Source organism: Lathyrus oleraceus, chromosome 1 (genome assembly GCF_024323335.1).
Source record: "Lathyrus oleraceus cultivar Zhongwan6 chromosome 1, CAAS_Psat_ZW6_1.0, whole genome shotgun sequence".
NCBI classification, from domain to species: domain Eukaryota; kingdom Viridiplantae; phylum Streptophyta; class Magnoliopsida; order Fabales; family Fabaceae; genus Lathyrus; species Lathyrus oleraceus.
In genome coordinates, this window is record NC_066579.1 from 74,720,416 (window position 1) to 74,737,756 (window position 17,341).

Genomic DNA, 17,341 nt, shown 5'->3' on the forward strand with positions numbered 1-17,341 from the left:
TAAAAGAAATGGGGGAAGCTCTGCCCTAGAGTTGTCATGCAATATGTACTTAGGTGTTAGGATTTACAAATGGGAATATCTACCTAATGTTGGCATGCAAAGAATATGGGAATTCTACCTATGTTATCATATAAAAGAATAAGGGAATCCTACCTATGTTATCATACAAAGGGTTCTATCTAACGGGTGCTACCTAATCGGAGCAAGAATCGACGAATGGAGCAAGGAGACATATGGTTATTGACAACAGGAGTTGATGCATGAAGCAATCGACTTACAAGGTTGATGGCGATGCATAAAGCAATCGACTTACAAGGTTGATGGCGATGCATAAAGCAATCGACTTACAAAAGGGTGGATGAATACGTGCTGGTTCTGTTAGGTTTTGAAAAATGAATACTCGACGTTGGATCGAGGTTTTGATCTTGTTTTGAAATGGTTATCGAATGTTCATTTTAATTCTTGTATTAACAGGTGAATAAAGAATGAAAGAGTAAATTTTATACATTTCATGGGAGAGGGGTACATTTGTTATGAATGGGGGTTGACATGGTAATCAAGCAATATAAATATATGCCTCATACATCATACAAGTAGGCAACAATCAAACAATAAGATATTTAAACAAGTATATGATCAAATCAAATAATCAAAGAATGAAATAATGAAGCATTAAACAATGTATGAGTGTAAGTGCAAGGGACATGTCTCATTGTAAGAAAGCCCAAGAGTAAGCTATGTGAGGTTGATGGCGATGCTCAAAAAGCAATCGACTTACAAGGGTGTAAAAAAAATGGGCTCGATATTAAATCGAGAAAAGTATGATTTTTATAATTTTAAAATGGCTTTGAATGAATGATGAAGTTAAAAGAAAACAAAGTTTGCATTATTAACAAATGAAACTATGAGTATAATTAATACAACATAAACATGGAAAAAAAGAATGCTAAAGAAAGGAAATGTTATATATGGGTATCGAACCCACTACATAAGGGGAAATGAGACTCCTTCCCCTCCACCCGGCTACAGGTGGTCAGTAGTCACCTTAACAACGACTCAAATATATAAACAAAGAAACACAAAAAATAAAAATAAAAATAAAAAAAACTAGTAAAAGGCCAACATGGGCCATATGAGTTTGGGTCGGAAGAGAACCCAACGGTCTTTGAACCGTGGAGATTCGGGTCAAACAAAACCCTCTCCAAATTGGCCCACAATGATGTGGTGGGAACTGACCCAGCCCTAGCCACGTGGCTGTTGGGCGGTGGGACTAGGTGGCGAACAGTCACTAATAGTGACCAACTGTCAGTCCAACCTGGGAAATGGCAAGTGAGAAGACCAAAGGTGCATTGGGTAGTGGAAAACAACGGAAAAAACATTTTGATAACAACGACATATGGAAAAAAAGAAACCACGGAAACCAACGACACTAAATCCGTAAAAACTCATCTCCTTCTCAACAAAAATGATGTTCTCTCCTAACCTAAAAACGAGCTTCTTCTTTCCATGGTGGCGAATGGAAAAAAAAAGCTCCACCAAAGATCAAATACCATAACGCGTAGGGATGAAAGTACATGAAGTTCAAATCAAAAGAATAGAAACAAACCTGAATCAGTTACAACAGGATTGAACGGCGATTGGACCGGCGACGCTACCAAGTTCTCTTTCGTACGTTGACTCGCCGCCAGTGAGCGTTCACTTGCGTATTCCGTCGTGAGTAGGGGCTCTGTCCAAGAAGGTGTCGAGATGAAGCTTTGAAAATCTCTCCGAAGAACGCCGTCACTAGGTGCTTTTGACTCTCCTCAGTTTCAATTTCTGTAGGGTTTTTTCTCTTTGCCGTCGTATTGAATTTTTTTTTAGGGTTTTTCGGCTTCTCTTCTCTTTATGAACAGTGGCCGTTCAATTCTTTCTCTCCTTTTTTCTTACTGATTCCTCCTTCTCTCTATTTATCCTCCACGCATTTTAGGGTTTTTGAGATCAAAAGAGGTCTCTGCAAAATCCCTTTTGATGTGCTCAGTCGGGATTGGCTTTACTCAATGCTAAATCAGAACCGGTAAACTGCACTCATGCTTTCTCTTCGTTTTTTGTCTGGATGCCAAATTGGGAACTCTGGAATTCTAACGCTTTACTGGCTATTATGTGTTACTGCAGTGAATTTCTTGTAACTTCCAGCTAATTCAATTGTGTTACTGCAGTGAATTTCTATTGCCACTACACTCGGTTGGTTTGTGAATGAGGACTCAAAAGGTTTATGGTTCTTTGTTTGCATGTTATCTTGGTCATATGCACTATTTGATGTTGGATTAATCGTGCTATTGGCTTGATGCAAGTTAGTTCCTGTTAGCAAGTCCATACCAATTGCAGCCTGTGCTCAGTTGATGTTGTGATGCTTTTGCAGCATGGAGTGTTTATATGTTGCAGGTTGTTGTACCTTGCATTGGTTTTGTTGGCATAATGATGATGATAACATGATGGTCAGCAGGAAGAACAAGGAAGATACTGGTACGTGTGGACTTTGCAGTGGTTGTGCAAGACATATGTATGTATGCAGCAGCAAGCAAGGCAAGACAGGGTTCATGTGTTTGCAACCATGGTAAGCTTCTCTTTCTTGCTAAATTTTAGACAATTGGTCTTCAAGGTATCTCAGGTCATGTTTATGTGGTTGTGTGAATGCAGGGCATGTTTGGCCAGATGGAGTTAGGGTTAGAAGTGCGGCAAAACATAGGTCATGATATGGTGTTGTACAGGACCAAGGTTTTGATGTTGTATACCTGCTATTTGAAGATTGTGTCTCAACTTCCAACTCGAATTCTCTGCAAATTTCATAACAGTACAGCAAGGTTAAAGATGGGAGTCCCAGACTTCCAAGAAAGACATGGCAAGAGGTTAGGAAATCAGGTTCACAAGAGCTCCAAGAAACATCAGGCCTTTCGAAAATGAACCGAAATCACTTCATCTCTGCCATGAATTTCTCATACTCTGAATCAGCTCCATACGACGTCTTTTCGGCCAATGAGTTGGGAGGTGGAATAGCTGCATTTCCAATGCTTTGGGATTGATCTGCAGATGTGACTGTGGAAATCAGCTTGCACTTGCAATGCAACAGATTGAGGCAGCCGGTAGAGGTGTACTTGTATATTTACGCGGACATGAAGGTAGGGGTATTGGATTGGGCCACAAGCTCCGTGCTTATAACCTACAGGATGATGGGCGCGATACCGTAGAAGCCAATGAGGAGTTGGGATTGCCTGTTGACTCTAGGGAGTATGGCATTGGTGCGCAGGTAATAGACTTACACTTATTGGTTCGATGATGAGTCTCTTGCAATAACATTTGAACTGTTTTAAAACATGCTGATCACAATTGTTATGGAATTTGAAATGCTACCATTTTTGCAGATACTGAGGGATCTAGGTGTTCAATCTATGAAGTTGATGACTAACAATCTATCCAAATATATTGGTCTCATAGGTTATGGTTTAACTGTTTCTGGTAGGATCCCATGCTATGATTCACCGCAGCAGCAGCAAGGGCAGAAACTTCCTCTGCATTTATCCTTGCCTCCTCAGCTTTTGTAAGAGACTCGTCTGACATAATCCTCTTTTCAACATTCCAGCCACTTTTGAGGCGATCAGGAAGAGATAGAGGAGATACAGACTCAACTGATTTCAACAGTAGTTACGGGCACATTCACAACAGGGGTTGCAGTGGCGTTAGCAGGAGACATATGGTTGTTGACAACAGGAGTTGATACCAGATGGGACTGCATACCAAGTCCTGGATCAGGAGGTTTATTGCTAGGGTACCAATCACCAGTTTTGGGATGTCTACTCACAGAAGGAACCTCAAAAATTGGAGCCAAATGCATCCCTTTATAATTCTTCTTCTTTTCATCGGTACAACTAAGAAGACGAGTAACAGGTCCAGGTTGTTTAACCTTCATATCAAAGTAATTCTAACTTTCAAAAGAAAACAGTGTGTGCAACCTCCAAGATACCTTCTTTACCCCTTCTGTAAAATCAATACCCATCATCATCAACACCATCAAAATCAAAACTTTCTTCATTGTAGCTGTATTTCAAGGATAGATGCGAAATGGGTGTTGGTCCATCTCAGCTCAGTAGTTAAGATGTGAATGTATCTGTAATTCAGCTTGTCAAATTATTCTTTAGTATACAGAAGAAACACTCTCATACATTGTGAGATAAACATGAAAAGTCAATATGCCTTTGATATTCATTGTCAAAAAAAGTTGAAGGATTTTGTGTTTTACAGGGCCTTCTTGATTATAATTCAAGGCAATTGCTTCTTTGTATTTTTGTAGAATATATTCAATTATGCTTTATCTTCATTGCAGTAAAATGGAGGGTTGTTATATCAGGTAGCACAACGCCATCATCCACAAGCCATTTATCACGTGCACAGAATTTAACATATTCTCAAACCACAAGCAATATCCCATCCATTCAGAAATGATTATATCAACTTTAGGAACAGGAAGTTCAAGCTCTTCAATCTTCCCTTTCAAAACAGTTATAACTTTAGAGTAACCTTTAGTTTCGACTATCTGCTTTGCCATGTCAGCCATATCAGAGCATTCAACGGCATAGACATGTTCTGCACCTGCTTTGGCACAGAATAGTGACAAAATCCCAGTTCCGGCACCAACATCAAGAACTACTTTATTCTTGAATAAAAACCTATTCTGATAAGTAACATTTTGATATGTATTGGTTCTAACAGTGTCCTTCAACATTTCTTCATGAATTCCAAAGTGAGAGTAAGAATCAAAGTAGTAATTAGCGCTGGTTTTGTCATTTGAATCATCAAGTTCGCAACCACCCATGGATTGGTCAAGGTTGGAGGTTTCAGCAGCATCTTCGATAACTTCATCAGCATCCTGGAATCGAAGATGGTTGTTGTTGGTGGCGGTGTCCATGTTTGGTAGGTTTGAGTTGGTTATGACCTACTTTTTTTTTGTGTAACTTGACTGTGCTCTTGTAGGCATGGCATGAACATAAACATGGTTGGCCAAGGATAACTTGCAAATGAAGCACTCATGATGGAAGCAAGCAAACATGAACAATGGAGTGATGGATTAAGGTTCATGACGGAAGACTTAGGCTTTAGGATGCAAATAGGTTGTGTTGACTTTGGTCAAAGCTCATTTTTTTTTGTATTTTTTTTTGTATGGAATCAAATGTAATGAAATAAAATTGAAATGGATTAACAAAGTGGTTTGAAGTTGGTTTCACAATTGGTTTAATCATAACTTGAATGTTTGACTCTTGAAAAGAACATAACTTGACTGATAATGTGTATGAACAAAACCATGAAATAAGACCATAAGGTTAGGATTTGAAAGGGATATCCATGAACCAATAACATGACTGGCAAGTGGCTAGAAACACAAGAAACTTGGTTGTTCAGATGACCCAGACCATAGAGGTATCCACAATCACAACACCATGACTTTGGATCAAAACCAAACCTCATGTAAAACCAAAGTCAGGTTAGGCCAAGCATGCCAAACAAACATAAAAAATTCAGGAGCAAAATCAGGGTATGACAGTTGCCCCTATTTAAGCGTCTTCAACTAGAGAATATGAAGCAAGATGTTCTTCACATGATCGTAGTGGGAGATGGTTAAATACTAAGAAGACCCGGATTTTGATCCTGAATCCCTATGAAATAATTAACCATGCCTGTCAGAAACGGCAAAGAAGCAATCCCAAAAGAAGAATCCGTTTGGTACGGTGAAAATCGGCCTGAGTACCGAAACAGAAAGTTGACCTGGATACCAAAATAAATGGTAACACAGGAATACCCATGGCCCGAACGCCGCACATTATTCTGAACACTAAGCATCGGAGTATGAGAGTATCAATGTTGGTCTGATCACCGGAAATCTGGTCTGAACACCACTTTGATCTGGATATCGAAAAAAACTGGCCTGAATGCCACTTCGGTCTGGATACCGGGAACTGGCCTGGACGCCACTTCGGTCTGGATACCGGGAAAACTGGCCTGAATGCCACTTCGGTCTGGATACCGGGAACTGGCCTGGAATGCCACTTCGGTCTGGATACCGGGAAAACTGGCCTGAATGCCACTTCGGTCTGGATACCGGGAACTGGCCTGGAATGCCACTTCGGTCTGGATATCGGGAACTGGCCTGAATGCCACTTCGGTCTGGATACCGGGAAAACTGGCCTGAATGCCACTTCGGTCTGGATACCGGGAACTGGCTTGAACGCCACTTCGGTCTGGATACCGGGAAAACTGGCCTGAATGCCACTTCGGTCTGGATACCGGAAACTTCTTCGATCTGAAAATCGGGAAAGACTGGCTTGAATGCCACTTCGGTCTGGATACCGGAAACTTCTTCATGTCTATCAGCAACGGCGAAGATAACAAAGCAGTGATACGTGAGCCGGCACGCATGCCAAAGACCTATGCTGGGGATAACAATCGAAAGATTGACCAAAGAGTGCATGAGATATATTATCTATAGCCGTCAAAACGTAGATAATACACTCGCATGGAAGATTATCCATAACCGGGTTGCAGGTTGTTAAATGAATAATCGACCGGAAGGAAAGGCATCGGGGTACCAGGACTAGGTATGCAAAGATGACCAATCAAAAGAGGATAAAGTTGCTTACTCGGAGCAAGTATCCAAAAGAAAGGGATGACCCAATGGGGACAATACTGCTTGATCAGGGCAAGTATCCAAAGGGGACAAGACTATCAATACCACAAAGAGGGGATTACATCTACCGGTTAGTAGGCAGAAAACCACGGAAAAGTAACCAGTCATCGATAGGATGAGCACAAAGGGTTAACTCTGCCAATGGGATGAAAGTGGGATTTTACAACTACCAGCTAGTAGGTAGAAAACCACACAGATAGGACTTACAACTACCGGTTTGTAGGTAGAAGCCACAAATTCTGCTGAGGATGAGATGGATGAGTGCCGGTTAGTGAGCGACTATTCATTTATGCCCCAGGGAAGCACGGGAGACAGCCAACAGGAAGCCAGTTTAGGATCGATCCAAAAAGGCAGACTGAATCAGGACTCATCCTAATGAGGAAAGAACTCAATAGGGAAAACCCATCCCATTAGGGAGGGAACGGAAACAACCGTCATCCACGAGGATGTATCTCAGTGGGGAAATGGCAGTAAAGGATAGACACTTTCTGCTTAAGGGGTTGGATCTACATGGAGAGATCAGACACACCCACATCTGCTAGACGAGGATCTACTGGAGAGATCTGTATCAACAAATAGCAGGAGACAACCATCAACAGATACACGGCAACAGCTGCATCATGAGTATCTGAATGCTATGATTATGCATGTATGCATTATATCTAAAAAAATGTATGATGAATGCTGACAAACAGACATGCTCAACACACAGGTCCGGGAATCAACCATCCGGCACCACTCTTTCAGAGGGAAAACCAAAGTCACCAGAGAGCCAAGAAAATCCACTGGAGACTGGGATATCAGGGAGCAACACCATCCTGCTGGGGAGGAAGGCCACCAGAGGCTTCCGGAGGGATCGTCAGTCATAACCAGAGAAAAGAGTTCAACATACTGGCGGACGCGCCACAACAACTCGTGCTGGAAATCAGAGATACTCAGAAGCAACCAGATCTCTGATGAAGATAGATAGGCATTGATAAAGCTCCTCATGCTAACAACTCCGCTAGGGATCTATTTGAGGACATGATGGAGTACTGGGATGTCAATCCACCAAATACTGAATCTTCCAAGAAGAGCACCCATGCTGGGGGAGAGAGGAAGACTGCTCTACTGGAGAGAGGAAAGTTGAAGTCTTCAATAAATGCTCTGCCTAGGACTGCCCCACAAAAAGCGTCCAAACAGCAAACTTGCTAGGGATGCCCCACAATAGGGCTCAAACAGCACTCTACTGGGGATGCCCCACTATAGATGCTAATAGGGACTTGGAAGAAAAAAACTGCACTGCCGGGGACATGAAGATGAACAACTTCAACCAACACTACACTGGGCAATCTCGCTGAGGAGAAACCATGAGAGGTTCTACAGGAAAAAGATACAGTCATGCTCGAGATACGAACAATTGTCTTACCTGTTGGTAATCATACCGCCCTTGGGAGAGCACTGTGGGTCTCCTAAGTATCCTTCCATCATTGTGAATATTCACTTAGTTTAAGAACAATTTTGAAAAATTTGTTTATTTTGAAAAACAATGATACTTTATCAATTAAAACATGCAAAACGTTTGTTGAGTTGAAACAAATAAGAGTGCAAATAATTGGATAAAAGCTCAAATTGATGTGATGGAATGGTAATCTGCAAAGGGCGAGACTCCATAGATCTGTACAAGTTTGAAATCGGTGATATATTGGAGAGGGCTACATTGAACATAATGACCCTTACTCTACCATTCTGAATTTCGATGTATTCAGAGCTTCAGTCGACGATGCATCGAGAATTCCTGACGGATGACAGATATAGAACACGGTCTTGTCAAGATGCAGTTACTTGCCAAATCCCTAATTTTTGCCTAGATTGCCCCAGTGTGAGGTGCTCAATCTAGCGGGATGCGAATTCTTTTTTTTCCAATGTCTCTAACTTTTGCCTGGATCGCCCTTTCGGGTTTTCAATCCACCGAGACGCTCCTTTTTGCCTAAGTTGCCCTTTGGGGTGTTCGACTTAGCGAGCTTTTTGTTCTTTTTTTTTGTTTTTTGCGAAGTATTTCTTGACTGCATCGGGAATTCACAGGATGAGTGAACTTCTTCATCCATTGCTGTAAGTGTCAGAGCACCGCCTGAAAAGACTCTCTTGACAACCTATGGGCGTTCATAGCTTAGGGTTCACTTGCCCCTGGAATCGGGTACGAAAGACAAGACTTTCTTGAGCACAGGGTCCCTCGGAACACACGAGGCTTGACCTTCTTATAGCGTGCTTTCGTCACTCTCCGCTGATATAACTGACCATGACACATGGCAGTTAATCTCTTCTTTTCGATCGAATTCAGCATCAGTCAACTTGGGACTTTGAGGGTGCTATTTTTTCTTTTGTTTCTTTCTTTCTTTCTTTTGATTCTGATTTCTTTTGATTTTGCACCCTCTTCTTTCTTTGTATTTTCTTTTTTCTTTTTCTTTTATGCCCCAGTTGGCTGTTCTGCTGATTCTCGAGATACAGCTGAGTGATCTTCTTTTCTTGCTCAAGAAGTCGGGAAATCTCGTCAGGAATCCCTTCAACATCATCTTCTTCCGCTTCGAATATAGGGAATTCATAATTGGGAGATGACGTCAGATCATTGTATTCAATGGGTTTAAGAAACAACCTGCATAATGATTTTGATATGAAAAGCTTTTTGGAAATCAAACAAGACAATCATTATGCAGATGAAAAGATTGTTTTTATTCCTGTTTTTAGGGTTTTTTGTGATCACCAATTTCATGTAAAAAGCGAAAAAGGAAAACAATTGGAAAAAACAAATGTTTAACATGCATTTATTTGAATGAAAATATCATTGCACAAAATGTTGCCAACAATGTCATCACTTCTCCTTTTGGCATGGGAGAAGGGTTTTTAAACAAAGTGATTATTACTCTGACTTCTGAACAACTGTAGGAACACCCACAGTGACCCATTTGTGATAGATCCCACCAGGGATAACAACTGTCAGTATCCTTTGCATCAACAACTTCTGCTTTTGAACAAACCTCTTCGTTGAAGACCTCAGAAGAACAACCATCGCCAACCTGGGACTTTCCGTCTTCAAGCTTGATTAACACGGGGACCTAAGTCTTCAAAGCTCAGAATCCCTGACCTCACAAGGTCTTGAACCTTCATCTTCAGCTGGAAACAACTATCCACATCATGACCAGGAGCACCCGAATGATACACACAATGCTGTTCAGTCCTATACCACCACCGAGGGTTGACGGGTATAGCCGGCGGGTCTCTGGGAGTAATCAAGTTCCGCTCTATCAAAGAGGGATACAGCTCTGCATAGGACATAGGGATCGGATCAAAAATGATCTTCTTCCTCTCATTACTCATACTGGCTTGATTACCATTGGGAGGCCGGTAAGCCTGCTGCTGAGGACGATGTTGTTGATGCTGAGATTGCTGAGTTGGTCTTCTCTGTTGTTGTTGAGTTTGAGTGGCTGGAATAGTCACAGCAGCAACTTGCCGATACTGTCCTTTGTTCACACTCCTCCGACGGTGCACAACGTTTGTTTCACCCTCTCCCCTTCTGGGTGCCCCAGAGGATGGCTTTTTAGAACTTGAAGGATTTGAAGAGCCAGGATGGCGAACCGGAGCAAGGGTTGCTTTGACATTAACAGTCTCTGTAGCAAGGGGTTGTCCACTGATTATAATACCCCTCAAATCTTCACCCACGACATAGTTGTTGACGGGAATAGTGACATCAGTAATTTGATCATTGACAAGGACCCCCTCTGGTGAAGCACGACTGGGCGGCAGAATCACAGCTTCCTGTCTCTGGGCTAAGGCACGCAGCTCCTCTTGCCCCTGAACAACCCCTTGCATCATGCTCATGAACTGAGCCATGTCCTGTCTTTGGGCTAAGGCACGCAACTCCTCTTGCCCCTGAACAACTCCTTGCATCATGGTCATGAACTGGGCCATGTTTGCCCTCATCTCAGCCAACTCATCTTGGACTTGATCCATACTCCTCTGATGATTCAATTTGGTTGCGGTGCGGACGATGATCAACAATCCAGTCTCAGTCAAAACCCAGAGTGAGAAGTCTCTCCCAAGCATGTCCGCAATGCAAGGATGATATGTGCATGATATGCATATGATGCGGATGCTATTTTATCATGAATGATCCTGAAAAGGATATGCACATGCGAGTTAACTTTTTTCATGCATTATTATTTTTTTGGAAAATAAACATGCTATGATGCAAATGATGGAGCCAAGACTGGCAGGCTGTGCATCTCGGCACATAGGATCCGAAGCTTCGGCTTGAACTCTGATCACAACCATCTGAAACCCAAAGTCAATCTGATCAACTGGCATCTGAATCCATGTCTGGAGAACTGAGTCACCATCCGAGTGAGCACCCACAGATTCAGCCCAGGGATCCGAAATAAACGGAACCCGCTGATAAACCACGGACAGAACTCCGGCGTCCCAGAAATAAACGTCCATAAATTTGGCTGAACCAAAGTCACCATTACAGCACCACTGGAAGAAACCGTATCTGTAGAGATCAAACCCTCCCCTCACTGGTAGGTTCTAAGAACAGAAGTTTGTCAGCTTCATCCCTTCAGTCGAGAATAATACGTTTACCACTGAAGGTTTGGCATTATTACGGGATAAAAGACCTCTGCTGACTCCCCTCAACAGGATATCCTAAAGCAAGTTCCCAGTCTCGGGGTCCTCGGATTGAGCAACGAGAATGCGCCCACCAGAGCTAACATAAACGCGTCTCGGAGGAGAGGCCTCGACTGAGTTCTCGGGAAATGGTCACCAGAGTCGACGATTTCTAAAGGAATATCTGTCGTTATGGAACACCCATAGGACAAAATATATCCAACAGAAACCTCGTCTGGAATATGGGTCTCATGAACGACTTAACGTAGCAACATACCACGCAAGCCTCATGACTATCCACTCTAACACTTATGTGTACACTCAAGCCTGGGTAGTGGGCTTATCTCTCATAGAACAGTCCCAACCCAACAAACAAACAACCCACAGATACAACAAGCATATGTACATGAATGCAATAAGGTAAAGCAGGTAAATGCTGAAAATAAATAATTGTACAAAACAATAAACACCCAACAAACAAGAACCCTACAAAAGCTAGGAGGGACTCGCTTAGGGAAACCAGTTCCCCAGCAGAGTCGCCAGCTGTCGCAACCCGAAAAATACGGTGCGAAAAAACAACCGGCGAAAGAAAATGACAGAAGAGTCGCCACCGTGCGTTATTTATCCCAAAGGAGGGAAAGGAAACGCTCAAAGTAAACCGGAGAAAGGAAAGGAAAAGACAAGGTCTCGCAACCAAATCTTGAGTTCGGGAGTCGATTATGCGAAGGGAAGGTATTAGCACCCCTACGCATCCGTAGTACTCTACGGGATCCACTCTTGTTTGTTTCTTGTCTAAAGGGTGTATGTTTATCTAATGCACTATTTACTAAAAGGGGCAAGAGAAAAATGACTCGCACAGATATCACGTCCACTGCATACGTATCTCATCTGAATATGAGAATCAGAGTCTTCGTAGCTCGGCTACCTAGGGGTTAAGGATAAGTGTGCTCGCTAAGACGTCGCGTCTTATGCCTACGTATCTCATCGGGAATGAGAATCAGAGCAAAACGTAGTTCAGCTTACCTACGGGAATAAGGGTCTCGATTGCAACTAGGGCAAGAGAAAGGGAATGTCTCGATCGCAACGAGGGCGAGAGAAAGGATCGCAACGAGGGCGAAAGCAAACAAGGATTAGTTATTAGTCGTTAGTCAAACTCGGCAAGACATCGCATCTTGTGCCTACGTATCTCATCTGAACATGAGAATCAGAGTTGCCGTAGTTCGGCTCACGCACGCCAAACAAACAACACACAAGCAGGTAAACATGGAGCCCGACTGCCAATCACTGGACTTACATCAGCATCCGAACCAAAACACATACAAAAGGGCAAACGTGGAGCCCGACTGCCAATCACTGGACTTACATCAGCATCCGAACCAAAACACACACAAAAAGAAAAAGAAAGGTGCCCGGAGTGGTCTCGCACGACCACCTGCCTACATACCTCGTCTGGAACAAGGATCAGGGCGATGTAGTTCCCCTTCACAGGGGTTGCCATGTGAACATGGACTGACAAAGGAGGACACCAGTTGTGTCAAAGGAGAGTGGGCAATGTGTTCACGTCCTAGCAGTAGGTGTCGCAGCTCGCTGAATCGAGTCTTAGGCAGTTACCTCTTTGCAATAGGACGGACTGACATGCCACAAGATCGGAGACGCACGGAAGGTCTAAAAGAAATGGGGGAAGCTCTGCCCTAGAGTTGTCATGCAATATGTACTTAGGTGTTAGGATTTACAAATGGGAATATCTACCTAATGTTGGCATGCAAAGAATATGGGAATTCTACCTATGTTATCATATAAAAGAATAAGGGAATCCTACCTATGTTATCATACAAAGGGTTCTATCTAACGGGTGCTACCTAATCGGAGCAAGAATCGACGAATGGAGCAAGGAGACATATGGTTGTTGACAACAGGAGTTGATGCATGAAGCAATCGACTTACAAGGTTGATGGCGATGCATAAAGCAATCGACTTACAAGGTTGATGGCGATGCATAAAGCAATCGACTTACAAAAGGGTGGATGAATACGTGCTGGTTCTGTTAGGTTTTGAAAAATGAATACTCGACGTTGGATCGAGGTTTTGATCTTGTTTTGAAATGGTTATCGAATGTTCATTTTAATTCTTGTATTAACAGGTGAATAAAGAATGAAAGAGTAAATTTTATACATTTCATGGGAGAGGGGTACATTTGTTATGAATGGGGGTTGACATGGTAATCAAGCAATATAAATATATGCCTCATACATCATACAAGTAGGCAACAATCAAACAATAAGATATTTAAACAAGTATATGATCAAATCAAATAATCAAAGAATGAAATAATGAAGCATTAAACAATGTATGAGTGTAAGTGCAAGGGACATGTCTCATTGTAAGAAAGCCCAAGAGTAAGCTATGTGAGGTTGATGGCGATGCTCAAAAAGCAATCGACTTACAAGGGTGTAAAAAAAATGGGCTCGATATTAAATCGAGAAAAGTATGATTTTTATAATTTTAAAATGGCTTTGAATGAATGATGAAGTTAAAAGAAAACAAAGTTTGCATTATTAACAAATGAAACTATGAGTATAATTAATACAACATAAACATGGAAAAAAAGAATGCTAAAGAAAGGAAATGTTATATATGGGTATCGAACCCACTACATAAGGGGAAATGAGACTCCTTCCCCTCCACCCGGCTACAGGTGGTCAGTAGTCACCTTAACAACGACTCAAATATATAAACAAAGAAACACAAAAAATAAAAATAAAAATAAAAAAAACTAGTAAAAGGCCAACATGGGCCATATGAGTTTGGGTCGGAAGAGAACCCAACGGTCTTTGAACCGTGGAGATTCGGGTCAAACAAAACCCTCTCCAAATTGGCCCACAATGATGTGGTGGGAACTGACCCAGCCCTAGCCACGTGGCTGTTGGGCGGTGGAACTAGGTGGCGAACAGTCACTAATAGTGACCAACTGTCAGTCCAACCTGGGAAATGGCAAGTGAGAAGACCAAAGGTGCATTGGGTAGTGGAAAACAACGGAAAAAACATTTTGATAACAACGACATATGGAAAAAAAGAAACCACGGAAACCAACGACACTAAATCCGTAAAAACTCATCTCCTTCTCAACAAAAATGATGTTCTCTCCTAACCTAAAAACGAGCTTCTTCTTTCCATGGTGGCGAATGGAAAAAAAAAGCTCCACCAAAGATCAAATACCATAACGCGTAGGGATGAAAGTACATGAAGTTCAAATCAAAAGAATAGAAACAAACCTGAATCAGTTACAACAGGATTGAACGGCGATTGGACCGGCGACGCTAGCAAGTTCTCTTTCGTACGTTGACTCGCCGCCAGTGAGCGTTCACTTGCGTATTCCGTCGTGAGTAGGGGCTCTGTCCAAGAAGGTGTCGAGATGAAGCTTTGAAAGTCTCTCCGAAGAACGCCGTCACTAGGTGCTTTTGACTCTCCTCAGTTTCAATTTCTGTAGGGTTTTTTCTCTTTGCCGTCGTATTGAATTTTTTTTTAGGGTTTTTCGGCTTCTCTTCTCTTTATGAACAGTGGCCGTTCAATTCTTTCTCTCCTTTTTTCTTACTGATTCCTCCTTCTCTCTATTTATCCTCCACGCATTTTAGGGTTTTTGAGATCAAAAGAGGTCTCTGCAAAATCCCTTTTGATGTGCTCAGTCGGGATTGGCTTTACTCAATGCTAAATCAGAACCGGTAAACTGCACTCATGCTTTCTCTTCGTTTTTTGTCTGGATGCCAAATTGGGAACTCTGGAATTCTAACGCTTTACTGGCTATTATGTGTTACTGCAGTGAATTTCTTGTAACTTCCAGCTAATTCAATTGTGTTACTGCAGTGAATTTCTATTGCCACTACACTCGGTTGGTTTGTGAATGAGGACTCAAAAGGTTGATGGTTCTTTGTTTGCATGTTATCTTGGTCATATGCACTATTTGATGTTGGATTAATCGTGCTATTGGCTTGATGCAAGTTAGTTCCTGTTAGCAAGTCCATACCAATTGCAGCCTGTGCTCAGTTGATGTTGTGATGCTTTTGCAGCATGGAGTGTTTATATGTTGCAGGTTGTTGTACCTTGCATTGGTTTTGTTGGCATAATGATGATGATAACATGATGGTCAGCAGGAAGAACAAGGAAGATACTGGTACGTGTGGACTTTGCAGTGGTTGTGCAAGACATATGTATGTATGCAGCAGCAAGCAAGGCAAGACAGGGTTCATGTGTTTGCAACCATGGTAAGCTTCTCTTTCTTGCTAAATTTTAGACAATTGGTCTTCAAGGTATCTCAGGTCATGTTTATGTGGTTGTGTGAATGCAGGGCATGTTTGGCCAGATGGAGTTAGGGTTAGAAGTGCGGCAAAACATAGGTCATGATATGGTGTTGTACAGGACCAAGGTTTTGATGTTGTATACCTGCTATTTGAAGATTGTGTCTCAACTTCCAACTCGAATTCTCTGCAAATTTCATAACAGTACAACAAGGTTAAAGATGGGAGTCCCAGACTTCCAAGAAAGACATGGCAAGAGGTTAGGAAATCAGGTTCACAAGAGCTCCAAGAAACATCAGGCCTTTCGAAAATGAACCGAAATCACTTCATCTCTGCCATGAATTTCTCATACTCTGAATCAGCTCCATACGACGTCTTTTCGGCCAATGAGTTGGGAGGTGGAATAGCTGCATTTCCAATGCTTTGGGATTGATCTGCAGATGTGACTGTGGAAATCAGCTTGCACTTGCAATGCAACAGATTGAGGCAGCCGGTAGAGGTGTACTTGTATATTTACGCGGACATGAAGGTAGGGGTATTGGATTGGGCCACAAGCTCCGTGCTTATAACCTACAGGATGATGGGCGCGATACCGTAGAAGCCAATGAGGAGTTGGGATTGCCTGTTGACTCTAGGGAGTATGGCATTGGTGCGCAGGTAATAGACTTACACTTATTGGTTCGATGATGAGTCTCTTGCAATAACATTTGAACTGTTTTAAAACATGCTGATCACAATTGTTATGGAATTTGAAATGCTACCATTTTTGCAGATACTGAGGGATCTAGGTGTTCAATCTATGAAGTTGATGACTAACAATCTATCCAAATATATTGGTCTCATAGGTTATGGTTTAACTGTTTCTGGTAGGATCCCATGCTATGATTCACCGCAGCAGCAGCAAGGGCAGAAACTTCCTCTGCATTTATCCTTGCCTCCTCAGCTTTTGTAAGAGACTCGTCTGACATAATCCTCTTTTCAACATTCCAGCCACTTTTGAGGCGATCAGGAAGAGATAGAGGAGATACAGACTCAACTGATTTCAACAGTAGTTACGGGCACATTCACAACAGGGGTTGCAGTGGCGTTAGCAGGAGACATATGGTTGTTGACAACAGGAGTTGATACCAGATGGGACTGCATACCAAGTCCTGGATCAGGAGGTTTATTGCTAGGGTACCAATCACCAGTTTTGGGATGTCTACTCACAGAAGGAACCTCAAAAATTGGAGCCAAATGCATCCCTTTATAATTCTTCTTCTTTTCATCGGTACAACTAAGAAGACGAGTAACAGGTCCAGGTTGTTTAACCTTCATATCAAAGTAATTCTGACTTTCAAAAGAAAACAGTGTGTGCAACCTCCAAGATACCTTCTTTACCCCTTCTGTAAAATCAATACCCATCATCATCAACACCATCAAAATCAAAACTTTCTTCATTGTAGCTATATTTCAAGGATAGATGCGAAATGGGTGTTGGTCCATCTCAGCTCAGTAGTTAAGATGTGAATGTATCTGTAATTCAGCTTGTCAAATTATTCTTTAGTATACAGAAGAAACACTCTCATACATTGTGAGATAAACATGAAAAGTCAATATGCCTTTGATATTCATTGTCAAAAAAAGTTGAAGGATTTTGTGTTTTACAGGGCCTTCTTGATTATAATTCAAGGCAATTGCTTCTTTGTATTTTTGTAGA

At 42.1% G+C, this 17,341-nt stretch overlaps 1 protein-coding gene and 1 pseudogene across 3 annotated transcripts; one reads left to right on the forward strand and one right to left on the reverse strand.

The window, feature by feature from the left end:
* The first annotated feature begins 2,257 nt into the window (after nt 1-2,257).
* On the forward strand, nt 2,258-17,328 carry LOC127116452 (bifunctional riboflavin biosynthesis protein RIBA 1, chloroplastic). Of its 3 annotated transcripts, XM_051047380.1 has the most exons (4): nt 2,258-2,593; nt 2,677-3,283; nt 3,399-3,492; nt 16,633-17,328. In XM_051047380.1, the coding sequence occupies exons 2-4, from the start codon at nt 3,098-3,100 to the stop codon at nt 16,659-16,661; spliced, it is 309 nt and encodes a 102-aa protein (XP_050903337.1). In that variant the 5' UTR covers nt 2,258-2,593; nt 2,677-3,097; the 3' UTR covers nt 16,662-17,328. The 3 variants fall into 3 exon arrangements, with proteins under 3 accessions (XP_050903337.1, XP_050903336.1, XP_050903335.1); XM_051047379.1 differs by lacking the exon at nt 3,399-3,492 and having other exon boundaries at nt 16,415-17,328; XM_051047378.1 differs by lacking the exon at nt 16,633-17,328 and having other exon boundaries at nt 3,399-3,920.
* Nucleotides 3,986-5,119, reverse strand: LOC127116436 (probable protein arginine N-methyltransferase 1; annotated as a pseudogene).
* Nucleotides 17,329-17,341: the final 13 nt, after the last annotated feature.